This window comes from Falco cherrug, chromosome 1 (assembly GCF_023634085.1).
Source record: "Falco cherrug isolate bFalChe1 chromosome 1, bFalChe1.pri, whole genome shotgun sequence".
NCBI classification, from domain to species: domain Eukaryota; kingdom Metazoa; phylum Chordata; class Aves; order Falconiformes; family Falconidae; genus Falco; species Falco cherrug.
In genome coordinates this window covers 124,255,796-124,274,823 of record NC_073697.1, presented here as the reverse complement: position 1 = coordinate 124,274,823, position 19,028 = coordinate 124,255,796, and the positions used below count along the sequence as shown (strand labels likewise).

Genomic DNA, 19,028 nt, shown 5'->3' with positions numbered 1-19,028 from the left:
TAGATTAGGCCTAATAGGGCCCAGTTGTGTTGGTATTGCTTAATTACTTTGAACACCCAGAGTGATCCTTTCTCATGATGGCACCACTCCCAGCAACCAAGACAATCTGATCAGATATATGCCAGGTATCTTGACACGGCACGACAGCATTTCTAAAGCATAACACATTCCTTATTTTCATAAGATCAAACTTCATTCTTTTTATTGAGGGCATCTGAACAGCTCTTCCCAACAGTTCTTTGTATCAGCAAGACTAAAGCACTAATGGTAACAAAGCTGGCAATTTCTCCCTTCCCCACTTTTGTTTCTTAAACCACAAGTCTGTTATCAAAACCACAGAGCATCTGAGTTCAAGCAACCAGAAGACCCCTTAGCATTAACACTGCAGTACTCAGAAAGAGGAGATGCAAGAGTCCCAAGAGCAACTTTTCAAATGACTGTTAGAATTACACAGAGGAAAAGTTTCATGATACTCGATATCAATGTGATGTAACTTGCAAGAGTGCCTATCTGTCATCTATTCAAATCACTGAGAAGTTAAAAAATGTGGGACTCTGCACTGTGATATATAGCATAAACATCAGTGTACCTAAAAATAAAATATATAAAAAAAACAGCTAATGATAACAATTTATGAAAAATATAAGCAAACACATAAGAAGAGCATTAGACTTCTGAAACAAAACCTGTGAGCATATTTATAATGGAATGAAACTAAACCAGAAGTTTCATATAGAAGTAGAGCAAACACACACTTCCTCTTGTACAGCACCTACTGATTTTTGAATAATATTCACACTCTACCTCTAAGACTGCTTTTTTCACCAAAGATTTCAGAGAGTTTAAACATTAACTAAACCTTAAAACAAGCAAACAAGAGGTAATTCCATCCATGAATTCTTTAATGCAGAGCCACATTAAAAAAAATAACACAGATATTGATAATCAGCACAAAATTGCACTGTATAAGAAAAACAAGAAAGAAAATACTTCAGAATGTAAACTGAACTGAAATTTACCCAAGATTCCCACAAAACAGGACAGGAAAAAAAGCTTGTGATTTTCAACAGTGTCCAACCAACCAGCTTGGCACACTATCAATAATGCAGCAACATTTTTCTAAGCCAAGAGGAAAACAAGCCTTAATCTGATACATTTCATTCCCCTACCTGCTCTGTAAACAGCTCTATATACCCAATGGATTGGAACCAACGATGCAGCTTAAGTTTACTGGCTCCTGCAAACCTACCAAAAGAGACTGTCTGATGGATTGCCTTAACAAGGTGCAGCTGCAGATATTCAGGATTCTGCTGTACAGCTGCAAATGAGGAATACTGAAAATTTTGCGTTACCCAAATGACAAACACCCGATCTAGGCATAGGGGGTGCTAGTCACCAACAAAGCATGTCTGTAGTGGACAGCATGATATAAATCAAAAGATTTTAAATCAAACTCAGAGATTGTTCAAACAAGGATGGAGTCATTGCAAACAATCTTCCCCACACAAGAGAACAAAACAAAACAGCAGAGTAACCCACAGGCTGCAGCTCTCACAAGTATATCTGGTCCAGTCTGACCTTCTGTAATCCAAGATTCAAAGGAAATACGAAGAAATCTTGCTATTTCATAAAGCCGTAAGACAAACAGGTAAGTGTTTAATAAGAAGTAACATGCTCACAAAAAGATGGATCAAATTCCTCTTTCTTTGTATGCATCTAATTTTTCTTCCTTTGTCACAGAACAGCAAAACTTGCCTATCTGCAGGGAGCCCCTATTCTGTTTCCTCTAAAAGAGCTGTGAGCAACAACGATAGAACATCCTTGAAATCTACCATCTGTATGCCTGCTTATATTTCTATCCTCCACAGAAAAAATAATTTAAAACTATTTTATATAAAAGCTCCTTTTACCATTAGGACCTTATAACTTTTAAATTTAATATTATAAATCTATGCTCCCCACATTTTTTGTCACTTGCTTACTGTACATTCCTTATATTTTGAACTGTACAGAAATAGTGAAGATTAATCCACCTCAGCTTCATTAGTTAATACCACTTTCCAGTTTTCATACATCAACATGCAGAAAACAGGAATGTACAAGAACTCCAAGGGGACAGCAACTATTTTTATCTAATTTAAGAAAAATCTGGCCTGAGAGTCTTCTGCATCTCTGCAGTCTTTTACCACATTTCTTCCTTACTGCCTGTCCACATTTGTCTGGGCTTCCCACTCCCAGTTAGATAATTCTGTATGAATTCTGTCTCTTGCCTTGAGACCACTGTGCTTTTCCACCATAGTATCTGAGGTCTCAAAAACATAACCAGAGTACCAGCTTATTTGATAGATATTTAGAATATTAGAACGATAGCTATTATCTACATTTGAAGTCTACACAGAGCATGAAGACAACTAGTGGTGCAAAAAAAGTGGACTTTGACTATTCCTACATCTGTAGAAAGGCTGTTTGTGCAAGTCACATGTACCCCATGGTAACCATCAGCCCAAATCACTGTAAAGCCCTCTCTTCAGCGGCTGCTAAATTTCTCAAACTATTAGGCCTTTTTGATCCTCCATGCTAAGTGTCTGTAACTGAAAGGGGAAGAACAAGATGAAGGGAAAGAGGATAGAGCTATGGGACACAGAAGAAGACTTACAGAAGCCAGAGAAGAAGACATAACAGAGGAACGTAATAACAGAAAAGCATAAAAGTTATCATAAATTAGAAGCTATTATCAGAGTCTCTGTATATAAAGTACAAACACCATATTTAAGCTGAGTCCCAGAGGCAGCGTGACAAATTCATACATACAAATTGAAACAGACAGAGCTTATCATATCAAACATCTATTAAATATGAATAAATATTGATTAAAGCAAATGCAGGAATCTTACCCATATGTAAGTGGCGTTGCTAAAGGTAATTCCTCTTTAGATGATACCTTCCATGATTCTTCCTGCTTAGATTCACTGTTTCTTAGTTCTCCCACTACCCAGTCAGGTAAGCAGTCTGGGCTACTACTCCGAACTCTTGTATTTGCTTCATCACAATAAATTGACTATAATTTAAAAAATGTAAAATCAACACTATAGTTACACAAACATATTCTTTACACTGTTACGTAATTTCTTGCAGGAATATTTGCAGTATAAAAATTCCTTTTCCAATTAAGTCAGTGAGATATGCAAATATTACCTTCCCAACCCATGGAAACTACTACAACAGGCAATGGTCTAAGTGTTTTCCAGTACTCTACTTGTTTGAGTATGGGTAATTTTAGCATAAATTAGGACTGTTACCTCACTAAAGCTGATGCCAATGACTGCCACAGTATAATCACATCTTCAGAAAACAAACTACAAGCTTAACAATATCTGTGTGAAATATCAATATCTTTTCTCTCATAGAAAGGTAGACTGCAATAGTCACCTCAGGCTACAAAACCACCTCATTTAAGTGGGTTTTTTCTTTCACAAGAACTATCTGCTGATTAAGACAAAGTACATCCTCTAGAGTCTTTTACTGCAAGTCTGTCTTATAAAGAAGTTACACCCACCATGTATGAAGGTAAAGTCTTCAGTATCCCTGGTTCTGGTTTATGTGTAAAAGGACCTTCCAGCACACCTCGCTTTAGCATGTGGAGCAAAAGTTTTGCATATAGGTTTCTATTCTTCCTTCCCGCCGCTCCTGTGCCTGCTCCTGAGGGTTCGCATAGCTTTTTAATCCACAGTGCACACCTTTGTCGTTCTAAAAATATAGATATATATAATCACTATACATTTTCAGAGCAAATCAACACACAGATAACAGAAGCCATTACTGGTCACTGATCTTGTAGATGTTTCCCTTCCATCCAAAAGTTTAAAGCAAAACAAAAAACCCAAATGTATGAACCAAAGGGCAAAAATGGTTGAACACCTAGATCAAAAATAAGTCTTTAATAATAGTTCATATTTACATCATCCAGAAGTATTTTCCATAAATTCCTGTTTTCCAGAAGTTTACATGTCTTCTAGGAACAGCATGTTTTGGAATCAATCTCTAGTAAGTACAGAACTCATACAACACCAGGAATTCTAAACTCACTGCAAGAGCTGCCACTGACTATAACGTAAAGCTTGCATGAGCATTAATGTTTTAAACACACAATAAATCTTCATTCATTTAAAAAAACACTATATACACAAGCTTTTCTACCACATGATAAAATTACTCATTTGATTGAATATTTCTAAAACAAGGTCTTAATTTGCAGAGTTCATGTCCTTAATAATAACCAGTTTGTTCTAATCATTAGATTTACAAAACATCATCAATTGATGTTTCTATTATTATGCATTCCTAAGCCAAATTTTAAAAACTTTATCTCTGAAAAAATTTGCAATTTTGTAAATGCAGTCTCAAAAACAATGTCCTTTAAAAGCTTTTAGCTTCTACTGGATTTGTTTTTGTAAAAAAAAGACATTAATGTATTTATGCAAAAGTACATTTACATCACGAAGGTAAGACAGATAAGCTCAAACAATAGCAGTAGCTACATAAAAAAAATCCACCTTCAGATGTTGTACAAACTCCCCATCAAAACAGTGCCTTGTAAAATTAAGTGTATGGTTAAATAAAGTGATATAAATACACATGATAATTATCAGTAGATTTTGTTATTAGTGTTTCTTTACATGCACGTTAACATATTTACCTGACCTACACTGTAGTTTTAGAACATGAGGCTTTATATCCACAACACAGTGATCAAATTCTGCATCTAGTTTTTCCCAGACTTCCTCTTCACCATTCATTTTGAAAGAACACAAGGTAACCTGCAAAATTATTCACATTTAAGTACAAAAGATCAAACACCACTATACTACTGCCAAAGCCAGTTGTATGAGCTTGAACAAGGCTCAGTGCTTAGGTCCTGCCCTTGGGTCCCAGCAACCCCACAGGCTCGGGGAACAACAGCTAGAAAGCTGGCCGGCCAAAAAGGACCTGGGGGTGCTGGATGTCACCCGGCTGAACACGGGTCAGCAGCTTGCCCAGGTAGCCAAGAAGGCCAGCAGCATCCTGGCTTCTGTCCAAAACAGTGTTGTCAGCAGGACCAGGGCAATGATCATCCCCTGGTACTCAGCACCGGTGAGGCTGCACCTCAAACACTACGGTCAGTTTCAGGCCCCTCACTTCAAGGGCATTGAGGTGCTGGAGCATGTCCAGAGAAGGGAAACACAGCTGCTGAAGGGGCTGGAGCACAAGTCTGGTGAGGAGCAGCTGAGGGAACCGGGGGGGGCATGGGTTTAGTCTGGAGAGGAGGCCGCTCAGGGGGGAAACCTTATCTCTCCACAACTACCTGAAAAGAGGTTGCAGCAAGGTGAGGGGCAATCTCTCAAGTAAGAAGTGACAGGACAAGAGCAAACAGCCCCAAGTTGCACCAGGGGAGGTTTAGATTGGATATGAGGAAAAATTTATTCACAAAAAGGGTGGTGAGGCATTGGAACATCTGCCCAGGGAGGTGGTGGAACCACCATCCCTGGCGGTATTTAAAAAAACACCTGGATGTGGTGCTTGGGGACATGGGTCAGCGGTGGGCTTGGCAGTGCTGGGTTAATGGTTGGACTTGATGGTCTTAAAGGTCTTTTCCAACCTAAATGATTCTATGATTCTATACATTAGTCTCTGTTCATCTTATGCCATGCAAAGACATACTTTGGAACTATATGGAAAATAAAACTAAGTACTTTATTATGTTTAAATAAACACCATAAGATGATTCTTCACAAACAACAGATGTTCAGCTTATTTCAAAAATGGGTTTGCTGAGATTTGAAAATGAAAAGTCAACCACACAAGTGTTCAATTACACACAATTTGTATAAACCACCTAAAGGCATTTGCGTCATAGCTGCATTCTAAGTTTTTTTCCCTTAGACTTAGTATCTTATCTTTTAGGAGGGGAAAAAAGGATGGAGAACAGCAAATAAACCTGTTAAATACACATAAACATAAGCAAATAAGTAAGTTAAAAGAAATAGAGCAAGCAAACGTTGTCAGAATTGGGTTTTAACGAAGGAGTACTGCAAAGACAGCCCAACAAGAGCCCCTTACCCGAGGTCACCTGTCAGTAGGTTCCCAGCTGGGCCCCGCACCTTCCCTGTACCCCAGCTCGCCACCAGCGTCTCTCGGCCACCTGCAGCCGCACACGGCGGGGGGGCTGCCGCAGCGCCGGGCCTGGCCCCGCAACACCTCCAGCCCCGCCGCCGGGCCGGAACAAGCGTTTTCCTGCTTCCCTTCCCTCAGCTGCCCGACCAGGCCGCTTGCTGGGGCCGCGCTCAGCGAAACACCCGGCCCCCGCCATGCCACAAGCCGCCCCCAAGCCCCCGCCGGGCACCCCTGGGCGAGACTCCCCCGGCCCCGCTCCGCCGGGACACGCCGCCGCCGTTACCTCGCTCTCCGCAGCGCCCAGGCCTGGCTCCACGTGGTAAAGACGGCCGGGCCGGCCTATTCCCCGCTGAGGGGGGGCTCCAACCCGCCGGCCCGGCCGAGCGGCCAAACCGTTTAAACCGACCCCACCCCCGCTCCCGGCGGCCCCCGCCGGCGGCCGGCCCCGCGCGTTTCCGTTTCCGCGGGCCGCCCGCCGGTTGCCAGGCGACGCGGCCGGCCACAGCCCGGCGGCGGGAGGCCTGAGGCGGCCGGAGGCCTGACTGTGGCGGCCGCCCACCCTGAGGCGGCGGGAGGCTTGACGTGGCCGCCCACCCTGGCGCTGCCGCTGAGGAGAGCCCTGAGGCAGGGCCGGCAGAGCTTGAGCGGCGTGTGCCCGTCAGCCAGTACTGAAAAAACTCGTGGGCTTGAGAGAGTAAAACGGTGCATTGGGGATGGTTCTGTGACACCGCAGAGACGCGGTCGCCGCCTGCTATTATTAATTACCAAAGTGATTAATGTCACCTGGTGCACGGTCAGCAGCAGCTGTCCCAGCTGGGCCCACCGCACCAAACAGCACAATCACCGCTACACCCAACGCTCTTCCCTTCCAAAATACATACATGCACATAGATAAATGTTTATTTATACACTCAGTCACACATAGGCATTACAAACCTCGGGAGGGCCCAGCAGAGCCTGAGGGGGCACCAAGGGAGAAATGGGGGATGCCACAAATATAATATTGGTTCTGGTTGGCGTTACGTGGGGATAGGGCCTGGGCTGGAAGCATGAGGGTGCAGCAGCAGTGGGAGATGACTCCGGGTTGTTTGGGATGTGTTTCTTTGGTTTAATTGCTGCTAATTGGAGATCAGCTGTATCTATTGTTATATCTCCATTATGATCAATATCTGGGGATAAAAGTGCTTCCACTCAAAGCTTGGTGAAAAATATTTGCCAGTCCAAAATTAAAGGTTAGTAAATCAGAAGCAGCTTTTGAGTCTGGGCAATGTTTTTGTAGCTCCAGAGTGGGTGCCAGAAACATGAGCGGATAAAATGAAATTTTATCTACTGAAATTGTGGGTACAGGCTGAATAATCACAGCAAATGTTATCCACAGTTTCTGGTTATTTCTAGGTAAAACTTATTCTAGTATATCCTTGTAGATAAAACAGTGATTTTGAGTTCACATTAAAACATTTGATATGCTCAATATTGCCCATGTTTCATTGATGGTTTGTCTCCTATCCCAAGGATGGAGCATATGAGAGGGTGTTGGGGAATAGAAAAATTTGAAAGTCCATGCCTGACGTTTCTACACAAAAGACATAGGTTACACTTGTTTTGTGGCCATGTCAGGAAAACCATCAATTAATCTAAAATAATTGGAGAAATCTCCTAGTCCTTTCAGCTCTTCAGTCTCTTCCTCAGTTAATGAAATGTTTGTGTGTATGTGTGATCCCAAATAAAACATCTGACCTCTGATTCATTTATTTCCCGAAAATCTGTCGTCAGCCTGTGTATATAGCATCTAAAATGCTTTTATCTCAAAGGATTAAACTCTTCAGCTCTTCTAAGCTTGATTCACATGCACATATACATCAAACAATTTCTTAAATTTATGGTAGAAAATTGGCTGTTTTCTTTGATTTCTTTGATTTCTTAGCTCATCTTCAGCAGGAATGATTCTGCGTTAGGGCTCATTCAGTGATGGCTATGACAGCTACACTGGTTGCTTAGAAGCAGAGCAGAAATCAGTGGTGGAGTATTTAATCCATGGTAGAACCTCATGAGTAGATTACAAAGTTTATTTATTATCTTTAAATTTCAAATTTAAAACAACTGTCATTTCATTATTTATTTTTTTTAATATATGCCTACTTTTAATCTGTTTTAAAAGAGTGGTACGTTCTTGCAGCACAGCAAGACTACTGGGTGGCTGACTTGCTCAAACAACTGAATGTGCTGAACTTTTCACCTCTGAATCACCACTTCAGTTACGCAGATGTGTCATGGGAATTTTGTAATCATTATGAAATCAATGTGTCCAAGATTGTCCAAATCACAGGAGACAGACAAGAGTTTTTTAGTAGAATATCGAAGGCTGAACAGGTTTAACAACGTGACTCCTTCCAGGCAGGTTTTTCAAGAGGAACACATCAGCCTATTGGACCGGTGATGCAATGGGAGGTTTGCATTTCTGTCCAGCTTTGCAAATCTCCTTTTTGACATCTGAAAAGAGTTGCAATTTCTAAGCCAACTTTTTTGTATGTCGTTGTTCATTGATTCGTATCTGCACATTGCCTTCAGTTTTGAATGTATCTCTGCAATGCTCATCACAAAATACTTCAAAAAACTGGATTTTCTGGTATATGGTGAAAAAGAACATGAATCAGAGCGGAACCAGTGAAACTGGAACCAGTACTCCAGGAGAAATTCCCTGAGGGAATAGATCCAGTTTCTGGGTCTGCTTACCAATGCAGAGCAGGCTGGCCAGAGGGGTTGAGGCCTACCTGCATTGATTTGGCAGTTGCACAACTTCTATCCAAAAAAGGAAGAGAAACTAAAGATTCAAGAAATGACTGAGGTCTTGTCTCCAGCCAAAGCTGCAGCCTGGACATGATGAGTACTGATGTGCGCTGGCCCTCCTGAGGAAATCACTATAGATACACCGTTAGAGAGCACACAGGTATCCCAACCAGAATACAGAAGAAATTCACAGTTTGAATTGTAAAAATATGTTCATTTAAGTAAAACACATTCAGTACTTTTTTTCTTCATCTCGTTTTACCATGTTCTCTTATCTCTGCAACTGTCTCAGCAGTTTGCCACAAGTAACATGAGCACAGCTTAAGGCATTATTTCAAACATCTTAAAAAAATGTAAAAAAAAAAGCAGGTTTCACTCCCTCACAGCAGCATTTGGAATACCTCTAGTTGCAATACATTTTTCAGACCTTCTAAGCAAACCTTTCATGTCTGAAAAGTTGTGATTCACAAACACCTCACTACTTCAAAGACTCATCAGGTCACAGATTTTTTTCTCTCTCTTACTGCTTCAGGAGACTAGATAATATATTCCACGTATGAACATTGGCTCCTAAGGGTGGTTCTTTCAAGTATTCAAATACCGCATACCCAGCTAGGAAGCAGGGCCAGCTGACACGATCAGTTGTTATCCTGCTGCATGGGTAATTAGAACTGGGAAAATTTGCTTAGAAAAATCTAATGTTCCTGGGGCAGCTGTTTTTGTGCAAAATACAAATCATTTCAGGGAGAAGCAGCATTTCTTTGGCAGTGAGTGCTAACTTTACTTACACCAACTTCACAGTGTTTTGCTGTGAAAGACAAGTTAATATTAAACTGTGTGTGGTATCTCAGCTACCATCCTGAACATCCTGATCCCAGACATGTATCCACACAACATTTAGACTAGATTTCCAAACAGATAGGTTCCTGCCAGCTGATCTAGACTAGTTACACATATCTTGGCCTGTAAGTCAACGTCATTCAAGGATCCCACTTAAACATGTTAGGAACCAAAACACCGTACACGTTGTACCAACAAAATACTCTTTTCAGCTGCTACCGTGAATTGGTCTCTCTCTACATTAGAGAATTAAATTGCTGATGAGTACAAAGTATTAAATACTTAATAATGGCTGCCTCAATCTCTCCTTAAAAAGAGGAAATATAAGAACAAATTATATCAGTCATACTATTAAAATATTAATGTGCAGCCTTCAAAAAAAAAGATAATTAGAATATGTTGAGTGTTTTTTAATGGTGGCTGTAGCATCGTGTAAGTAGTTTGATCTTAATGTTAAATGGTTCTTTTAAAAAGGTCTACAGTAGCTTGCTTACTGTGTAGCTTCTGCTGTTAATCAGAGAGAAGGCTTTTATACTTCAGGGGGAGCCGCATATGACTCATGACAATTTACTGTAAGTGTACAACAAATATTTCTGTCTCACTTTCTAGTATGTTGAAGTTATAATTATTTTTCCTGAATAGCATACAGATGTAAGCACAAAACTTGCCAGACTGGATCATATCAGTGAACTATGTGTATCATAAATCAAATTAAAAATACAGTTTTCTTCAAAGCTACGTAATGATTACTATTGCCCAGTGATGTGCAATTAAAAAGAAAAAGGAGTCAGTTACATTGTGTAATATTGAAACAGTGGTAAAAATTAACAGTTGTTTAAAGCAACAGTTTCAGGTGAAGTTAGAGTCTCAAAAACATAAACAGTCTTACTAACTTGAGCAATTTTTTTTTAAAAAGTGCAAAAAGAACCCTTTATCTGGTGCTATTGATATTTAAACCATGGTTGGACACTTGGCTTCTAAACTCACTTGGAAACCTTGATCTTCCTACTTACATGAATCTGGGAAAATCCCAGGCTGATGACCCTCTGTCTCTCTACAATTAAAGGTCTACCCCCTGTCGCAGGGGAGCAGTAATGGAATCAGAACCCAGCTAATTACCAATGACTAAGGCCTTTCTGTGTAAATCACTTAAGAGCTGAAGGATCTGATTGATGATTAGGTAATATTAAATAAGAGCACGCTGTTGGCTGAAAATTACTTTATTGTAAAGGGACTGCTATTGAGAAAGTCATTTGTAGTTGCATAGATGTCGGAAATATGGAAAGAGAAGCTGTATTGCAGGGATTTTGAAGAAAGCAGACAAAAAAGGATGTAAGTTAATGGCTGAAATAATGTGTCATAGCTTGTGAAACAGCCTGGTAGGGATGGCAGTAGGGAAAACAGCTGAGACTGCATTCCCAGAGTCCAGAGTTCACCTGGAAATTTACACTCACAATTTTCCTCTCTTATATGTAACGTTTTGCTTCAGTAAGGCAGAAATTTTGTACTGAATTATTTCTCTGATTCATTCTTGGTCTTCACATGGTTTCATGTCTGATGGGTCCTTCTTCACAAGAGATGAGAAAAAGCCACGTTCTGTTGAAAACAAGAACTTGGGTTAAATTCTTGAAATGTGATAGCTAAAACAGTATGTCTCATGGACCCTGTTAGGTGAGCACTCACTCTTCACATCATAGTAAAACCACTAGAAGAAATACCCTATTTTAATGAAAGCTAAGCTATAAACACAGAAGCCAAGCCAAATACGAAGATGTTTTCATCATGCATAGGCTGTGTTTTTTCCATCACTTACAAATGAGAATAATATGATAAATGCAAAGCATTTCCTCTTGCTAACCAACTTTAGTATTTATTCTGATATCCTGTGTGCCTGTGAACCAGTTCGTCCAGCACCAATTCCTCACTATAGCTATCAGCTGCTTGTTAACTCTCTAAAGTCAGACCAGTGTGTCACCTATCAGCATAATGCGGGAATAATTCACCAGAATAGAAGTGAATACATCAGGTTCTGAAGGCTGCAGCAGCATTCAGGCTCTATACCTTCTATAGAGAAGATGTTGACCCAAGGATTCATGAAATTCCAGAATACTTTACATATGGCCTTTTTTGGGGGGGGCTAGACCTCTAAATAACACCTTCTAAGAACAGAACAGGAATTAAAGTAGGGCTCTGATGTATCTAAAAGTCTTGGGGTACATTCTCTCCTTCTCTCAGGCCATTTCTTCCTTAATACCCAGTAACTTTAGTACAAGGCAGATGAATTGGCCAGTCAAATAGTACTTGAAGATCAATTATGACTTTTCCTCTCACACTAAAGTACTTGTCATTCCACTCACACAAGCTGTTTTCTGATTAGCCTAGCTTGTACCTTTGAAACAGGCAGGGAGAGTAAGGTTGCCATCCACACATGGAACAGCTACAGTATAGGCACAGGATTTTTCTTTATTCTTGCAGAAGAAGGATATAGTTTCACCATGCTGAATGCCTTCCTTAAGATCATTCTGAACTCTTTTCTTCTCGCCGTTGTATAATACTACAGCTTTCTTAACTGGTATTTTACATGGTCCTATAAAAAATCCAGTTATAAGCAACATGTAAGGATAATTAGGACTCTATTTTGATAAGTGGGTAGATTGGAGCCTGTCAGAAATCTGTACAAGTGACATTTGGGAATGAAAAATAATGTGTCCCACACATACATAGTACTTCTGCTGGTGTTACAATGCTGAAGAATTTCAGACCCCTAAGTATAGGGTCTAAAGTTTCCGGTGAAAATCCAGCCTTAGTAAAATTTCTGATTATTATTAAATAAGAAGAGGAGAGGAGATAGACAAATTTACATGGCTGATTACTGAAGTCAATTCAGATACATCATACAACGTACAGTGTTGGGAGTGGTCTTAGATTATCAGGGCCTTGAAATTGCTATTTTGGTTTTCTTTTGAGGACAGCTCTTGCACAAAGAAGTAACAGCTCACTAAAATCAGAGCAGTGGTGTTTTAGGAAAAGTCAGTTTGATACGTGGTTTCTAACCGACAGTGTGTGTATACCTTTACAGGTTGGCTTTGTGGACCAGTTTCCATCCTTTTCACAGCGGGAATGCTTAGGTCCATCCAGCACATAGCTGGACTGGCAGCCAAAGCTGACACTTTCATTATAGTGGTATGTTCTACGAACAGCAAACTCTATGAATCCATTTTCTATTCCTGTTGGAGTGGGGCATGTGACAACTGTGGTACAAAAAAAAATAAAAAAAACAACAACCAAAGCTTTAGCAATGTTGTGGTTCTAAAAGACACGCTGTATACTTCAAAAAATATGTGAAACTTCTGTGGTGGTTCATTTGAGCCTTGGGCACAGGGAAACACAGCCAGAAGAAAGACAGTTTAAAACACCACAATAAATAAACATTATTTGTTTTTAAATACATATCTATTGCAGTCCGTGGTCATATCCAAAACCTACTTAAATCTGGCATCGTTTCAGTGAAACCAGTGAAGTTCTTAGGACTAAAGGTAAAGTTTTCTACTTCTTAGATTAATCCTAGCACTTAGCAGAATAAAATACTTGCTGCGCTCTGGAGGCCAGGCTATGATTCCCCGCTGTGAGCTACATTTAGCAGGTTTTGTTTATATAACCTTTATACCTGCAGCAAATATTTCGTCAATCCCATGTTGAGTGCAATCTTCTTAGCAATCACCTTGCATGCACGAGTCTGACTTTCAGAATAATTCTACTGTATGCTTGCAGTAACAATTGTAAAAATATATATATATATTATTAAGGTTGTGCATATAGTTTAATATATATAATTCTAGGGAATATTTTTAGGTGTTTATAAAAGTAAGTAACTTACCCTTGCATTCTGGAATGCTGCTCCAGTTGCCATTGGCCATGCAAGTAGCTGTCTCATTCCCAATAAGTGCAAGAGGAGGTACACATTCAAAAATAATTGTGTCCAGGAAATGTGAAATATTTCCAGGTTTTAAGCGACGGTAAGAAAGGACTCCAAATTCAGGAAGCGAGGGAGGTGCACAAGTCACCGCTAGAAAAGCATAGCATTTGTAGAAATTAAAGCTTAAATATCAAATTGCTACTAGAATCACGGGAGCAACATGCTTATAACCAAATTAATCCACACCACCCGTTATGGAAGTGTAGCTAACAAACCAAAAATTTCAAATTAAAAGTATCAGGAGCCTTAGAGTATGTAATTCATTATTTTTGCTATATTTTGCAGACAATATTATGCAGTATATTGTTTTTTCAGTAGTGTTTATGCAGGACAGGTTATAGCAAAAACATGTAACACAGTTGCAAAGGCACAACAATATCCTCTTTTTGTACACAGGGAGAATGAATGTGAGTGGATAAGCACCTTACCTTCAGCTGTAAATAGCATCCCTGATCCTGGCCTTTTGTACAGACCTTTAAACTGTGTTTTTCTGAAACTAGAATCCATACATCTAAAACAAAACCTAGAGGGTTCTTCTTGATTTCTCCTAATCATTTTTTGCACGGCACTATAGGAAGCCTCTGAATAAGAATACATGTAATTCTGAGCAATGTAAAGGAATCTTTCTTTATAAGAGTAAGGATAGACTGTTTCTTTAGTATTCAAACACGTACGTTCACACTGTGGAAAAGTTCCACTCCACTTTCCATCTGCCATGCATTGGCTCGTTCTTGTCCCAACAAGGTTGTAACTGAAAACAAAAACACCTGCTTATGTGAAAGCTTAATGAACATGGAGAAGAATCCAATTTTCTTTGCAAGAAAGATTATCATTTCTCATAAACGCACTTAAGAGTCCAGTTCTGAAATCATTCTCTAGTTCTAGCACTTACTGACCTCAAAGGAAGTTTAGGTTCAAATACGAAAAATGTTAGTCTTTGAGTGTTCCAAGTATCCAGACAAAAGGCTTGATACAATATGTTTTGCTGTTTCAACTATATATTCTAGCTTGCATATTAATTTTTACAACTGATTAATACTGTGAATATATGTAAGTAGTGAACACTGATCTGTGCTTGCCAATGTAAATGTTATGGTTTCTTGGGAGGAGCTCCTAGCTAATTATGACAATTGGGATCAAACAATTGCAAAGAGCTCAGCACTTAAGAACTAAAGTCACTGAGATGCATTATTTTATTTTCATGCCAGATAGCCCAATTTAATTTCCATATGCACTCTAAATGCTTCTCTCCTATCCTCCATACTTATATTATTAGTACTTAGTCTGAGTTTTAAAAAAATATTTATCAAATATCTATCATTTCCCTATCACTCAGCTGAAAAACAGTAAGCTACAATTAGCAAAATTAAATCAAGTCCCATTGCTACATTTGATGTCACAGTTGAATTTATTTATTCCTTATCTTGCTTCTGTTTTGCAGGAGCAGGAGGAGGAGGAAGTTGAGGTTGTTGACACTTCTCAGTAAACTCTAGGCTCTGTCTGTGATCTTCCCAGCTAAGCGCTGTTTATTCATTAATTACCCAAGTAAAATTAACTGCATGCTACTATCAAATATTTCCCTGCATTTGCCATAACTATTTTTCTTTAAGTGCATCCTTATCTCTATCTAAAGCTAGCAAGCAACCTTGAGTAAAAGTGCATTTGCTCCTGGGGCCAAATTAGGATTTATGTCGTGTTTTCATTTATTGAGCTTGGAGAGGCATAGAAACAAAATTTTTAGTCTCTAGTGCCGAACAGCATAACAACTTAGATAGAGATTATCTTCTCTCTGCTGTAGGATTTCATCTTGTGATGTAATAAGAGGATTTAAAAAGCTGGGGAAAGCAGTCCAGAATAAATCTTTGAATAAAATCTCTGATATTTTGACAGTTTCCACATCTGTAAGACATTGCTTTGGAGCAGCAAAGCTCCAGGATGTCATAGCCAAGCCTGAAAAGAGGAGGATCATCAGATATTCGGGAGGGGGGTGTGTGTGTGGTTTTTTTGGTTTTAAGATTCTGAAGTGGAAGTGGGTTTTTATGTGCAGTTTTCTCAGTTTTGTGGCTTGCTATACTGCAGCAGGAGATAGTGGAATGTAATACGTGATTTAGGCTTTTTATTAAACAGCATGAGGAAGGGAACACTTACCCTGGGTCACATGAAAAACTTATAGAACTCTGATAGCGGAGGTCTAGAAAATCCATTTTTCCGTGCTGCAAGGGTCCAGGACTGGGACATCTCTTTGCTGTTAATTAAGATTTTAAAAACTAGTATTATTTCATAAGGCATGAAGCTAGGATAATGGAAACAAGTTGATCATAAAGGAGTCCTGGTGTCTTTCACATTTCTCCACTGTCATGTACCATGCTTCATAAATTAGCTATTCTGCATTTCTCTTAAAACATAGTGGTTTCAGAGTTTTCGTGATTAAATAATTTTTAACATTCGATTTTCTGAGGAAAATAACTTCTATGCAATGGCATGATAAAAATGAACAATGAAGGATACAGTAAATGCAGGTGTTATGTAGCAGTGTACGTCATTAGAGTATAAGCACTGCTGGTCTGAGTCAAATTAAGATTTACCTTGTCTGGGTCCTATGTCCATCACCACCTGGGAGCAGCAGCTTAAGGGAAGTGTAGGATATGTATGGGAAGATCCTTCCCCCGCCACTTGCCCCTCTTCGACCCCACACCCAGTTGTCTCCCAGCAAGTAAGGGAAGAACAACTGGAGAACAGGAGTATATCAGTTTAAATACATCAGATTCCTCACGTGGACTGTAAAATATCCTTTTCAGATCAGTGCATGGCATAAAATCTAGGAGTAGGATTTACTTTGTTTTACTTACGTAGGCAGAGCAGCGTATTGAGAGGCCACTTGCCAGTTGGCAGGCAGGTGTACTTCCTTTGGCCGTTATTGGGGACGAACCCGGGCCTACAGGTATATTCTATTTCCTCACCCACTTCATACACGTTTTTGTTTACATCAATTGTGGCAAATAGCACTTCTGGTGGCCTGGGACAGACTGGAGGAAAGGAGACGCTTTACAAGAAATCGGGCAGAAAATGGGAGTTTTCTCAAATGGAAGCACAGGTTTCTGTATTATCATCAGCCAGAAAATGTTCCTGCACTGAGCTAACCGGTCCCCCTGTAATCTATAGCTATGTAACTTACCGAGGCAGCTGATGGCTGCTCCAAGTATTAGCCAGAAAAAAATGCGTTCTTACCCTTCTCCTCAGCAGCTCTATCAATGGCTTCAGTTAGATTTTTCTGTCACTTTTTTTTTAACTAAAATTTACTTTTGCTTCAGAATAGATTTATGAAGGTATTCTGCAAAGTGAGTCAAGTGTGGTGAATTATTGTGGACAAAAGAGGTTGAGAGGGACTTAGAAGCAAACAAATGCATTTCATTTTTAATCTAAACTAGTTTGGTGGGGTCAGAAATGAGATGATTTTTTTATTATTATTAAATTTATTTTTCTCTGCTGTCCCCAATTTTTCTGTTCAGTGGGGCAAACACTCTTACGTTAGACAATTCTGATTCCAGAACAGCTTTAATGTGTTGACAGTGTGAACAACTCATCACCCAGAGAGCGAGAACAGGAGGGGAGCAGCGAGAGGAACAGAGGGTGCAGACTGTGCTCCTGCAAAGGACGCGGAGAGAGGTTCCTGCTGAGATTTGGGGGGGGGAGAACAGGGGGACACAGAGCTCATGTGGTAGAAATGAATGGCAAACAGAGGGGGAGAGTACACGGAACAGTGCCAGGAGCTCTTGGAATGGGGGAAAGGAGGAGAAAAGCAAGGCAGGAGCTGTGCCAGGCAGCCCCTGCAGCGGAGGGGAGAGCGAGGCGAGCAGGGAGCTGGGCAGAGGGACAGAGCGAGGTTAAGTCCTGGCACACGCAATGTGCCTCAGCATGCAGGCAACCTGGTTTCCACAACTTCTGTCAATATTTCTTCTGTTTGGCTCCATTTTATACTTTTGTATATAACAACTCACCTCACCATAGGAAGAGACAGAGGAAGGAATGGAAGGGGGAAAAAAGAGAAACAGCTTTCAGAGAAAATTCCTGTTCAAAAAGCTTGACCAGAATTTCTAAAGGCTTTAAAATGCTGTTGCTTTCTCCAGCTTCCCTCATTTGCACTTCAGGGTAGTATTGCCCTTAGAAAGTGGAAGACACTTACCTTTCCCTGCAAGAGCACAGTGGCTCACAGCAACTACACACGCAACCAGTGCCAGGGAGTACATTGCTGCCAGTCCACAAGCTTCCCAAATGACCCTCGGTCCTGTGTTTCTTCTCTTAAAAATAAAGGCATCCACAAAGAGATAGTTACATATTAACTCTTTGTATTTATTCCCATCCTTGTAAACAGAAGATAAAAGATTCCTTGTGTTGCTTGTAATAAAGGATGAAACAACCATCACATGTTGCATTCGTACATAATGCAGGAATTGAAATAGCGGTTTCCACTGAAAACCTCTCCTCTCTGGTTGCTTCTGTGGAGCATCTCCTGTTGGGACCAATGTTTTTTAAAAAAACAGTGTTATCTTCTCAGCTTCTTTAGAGGATGAGGATATTTGGAATATGCTATTAGATCAAATAATAGAACTGTCACTAAGAAGCTCTTGTTTACCTATCACTTGCGCGTGTATATTTCAATGTACCAAAGGTTCCTGAGAGTTATAACAAAATGTTTTTTAAGGCAAAATTTCTAGTATGGAGTGAAATTGGTGTTTTCATACACCTCTAGCGATAATACCAATTTGGTGCCAGTCTACACTAGATGATGATTTGGCCTGAAATGTCAGGCTTCAGGGGCCTGTTTGATCAGATTCATGTTGTCAATAAGCATCCTTCAATTAACAGATAACTAAAAGCAACAGAGACAGTGCTCACAATGCCACCACTGCAGAAAAAGTGAAATAACGATTCTGGACTGTGCTTGTTTGTGACAAGGGGGTCAAACTTAAACCATATTTTTGGGTGGTGTAAAAATTTGTTTTAGCACAGCGATTTGGGGTCCTCAAGTCAAAACTCCACAGATATCTGCTGAAGTTCTGATCACTGCAGTTATCTGAATTTAGCAGATCTTAACTGCAGGAGCATCTGAAGTGCAACCAAAATAACATTTGTGTAATCATTGTTCCACAGTTTGGTGTTTCTAATCTAAGTATCCTCCTCCCCTGCTGACTCACAGCCTGTGAGGGGGAGTGAGGGACATTTGAAGCTCTAACGAGAAGCTAGGCTGTGTCAAACTCTTACTGCTGTGATCTCT

The 19,028-nt window shown here is 40.1% G+C and overlaps 2 protein-coding genes across 4 annotated transcripts in view; both read right to left on the bottom strand.

Moving 5' to 3' along the window:
- The window catches only part of CEP112 (centrosomal protein 112), a 171,832-nt gene extending 165,243 nt beyond the window's left edge, over positions 1 to 6,589 (bottom strand). The window contains exons 1-4 of one of the 3 annotated variants that reach the window (XM_055727580.1): positions 6,434 to 6,589; positions 4,697 to 4,817; positions 3,557 to 3,747; positions 2,895 to 3,058 (exon numbers count right to left, since the gene is read on the bottom strand). In XM_055727580.1, coding sequence (XP_055583555.1) covers positions 2,895 to 3,058; positions 3,557 to 3,747; positions 4,697 to 4,796 — 455 coding nt within the window. In that variant the 5' untranslated portion in view covers positions 4,797 to 4,817; positions 6,434 to 6,589. Of the gene's footprint in view, positions 1 to 2,894; positions 3,059 to 3,556; positions 3,748 to 4,696; positions 4,818 to 6,433 lie in introns of those variants that run through there. The other 2 variants (XM_027808185.2, XM_027808186.2) reach the window with 2 other exon arrangements.
- Positions 6,590 to 10,981: 4,392 nt separating this feature from the next.
- APOH (apolipoprotein H) lies at positions 10,982 to 18,068 on the bottom strand. The gene is made up of 8 exons (XM_005441194.2): positions 17,937 to 18,068; positions 16,603 to 16,779; positions 15,902 to 15,998; positions 14,428 to 14,504; positions 13,655 to 13,843; positions 12,849 to 13,028; positions 12,167 to 12,364; positions 10,982 to 11,373 (listed from the first exon to the last, which is right to left on the bottom strand). The coding sequence occupies exons 1-8, from the start codon at positions 17,998 to 18,000 to the stop codon at positions 11,303 to 11,305; spliced, it is 1,053 nt and encodes a 350-aa protein (XP_005441251.1). The 5' UTR covers positions 18,001 to 18,068; the 3' UTR covers positions 10,982 to 11,302.
- Between the last annotated feature and the right edge of the window lie 960 nt (positions 18,069 to 19,028).

Excerpts from the sequence above, each read along its gene's own strand:
- APOH (XM_005441194.2), bottom strand. The coding sequence starts at position 18,000 with ATGTACTCCCTGGCACTGGTTGCGTGTGTAGTTGCTGTGAGCCACTGT. Across the intron at positions 13,844-14,427 it reads AACTTTTCCACAGTGTGAAC|CGGTGACTTGTGCACCTCCC; the intron begins GTACGTGTTTGA and ends ATGCTTTTCTAG. Across the intron at positions 13,029-13,654 it reads CAGCATTCCAGAATGCAAGG|TTGTCACATGCCCCACTCCA; the intron begins GTAAGTTACTTA and ends TTTGTACCACAG.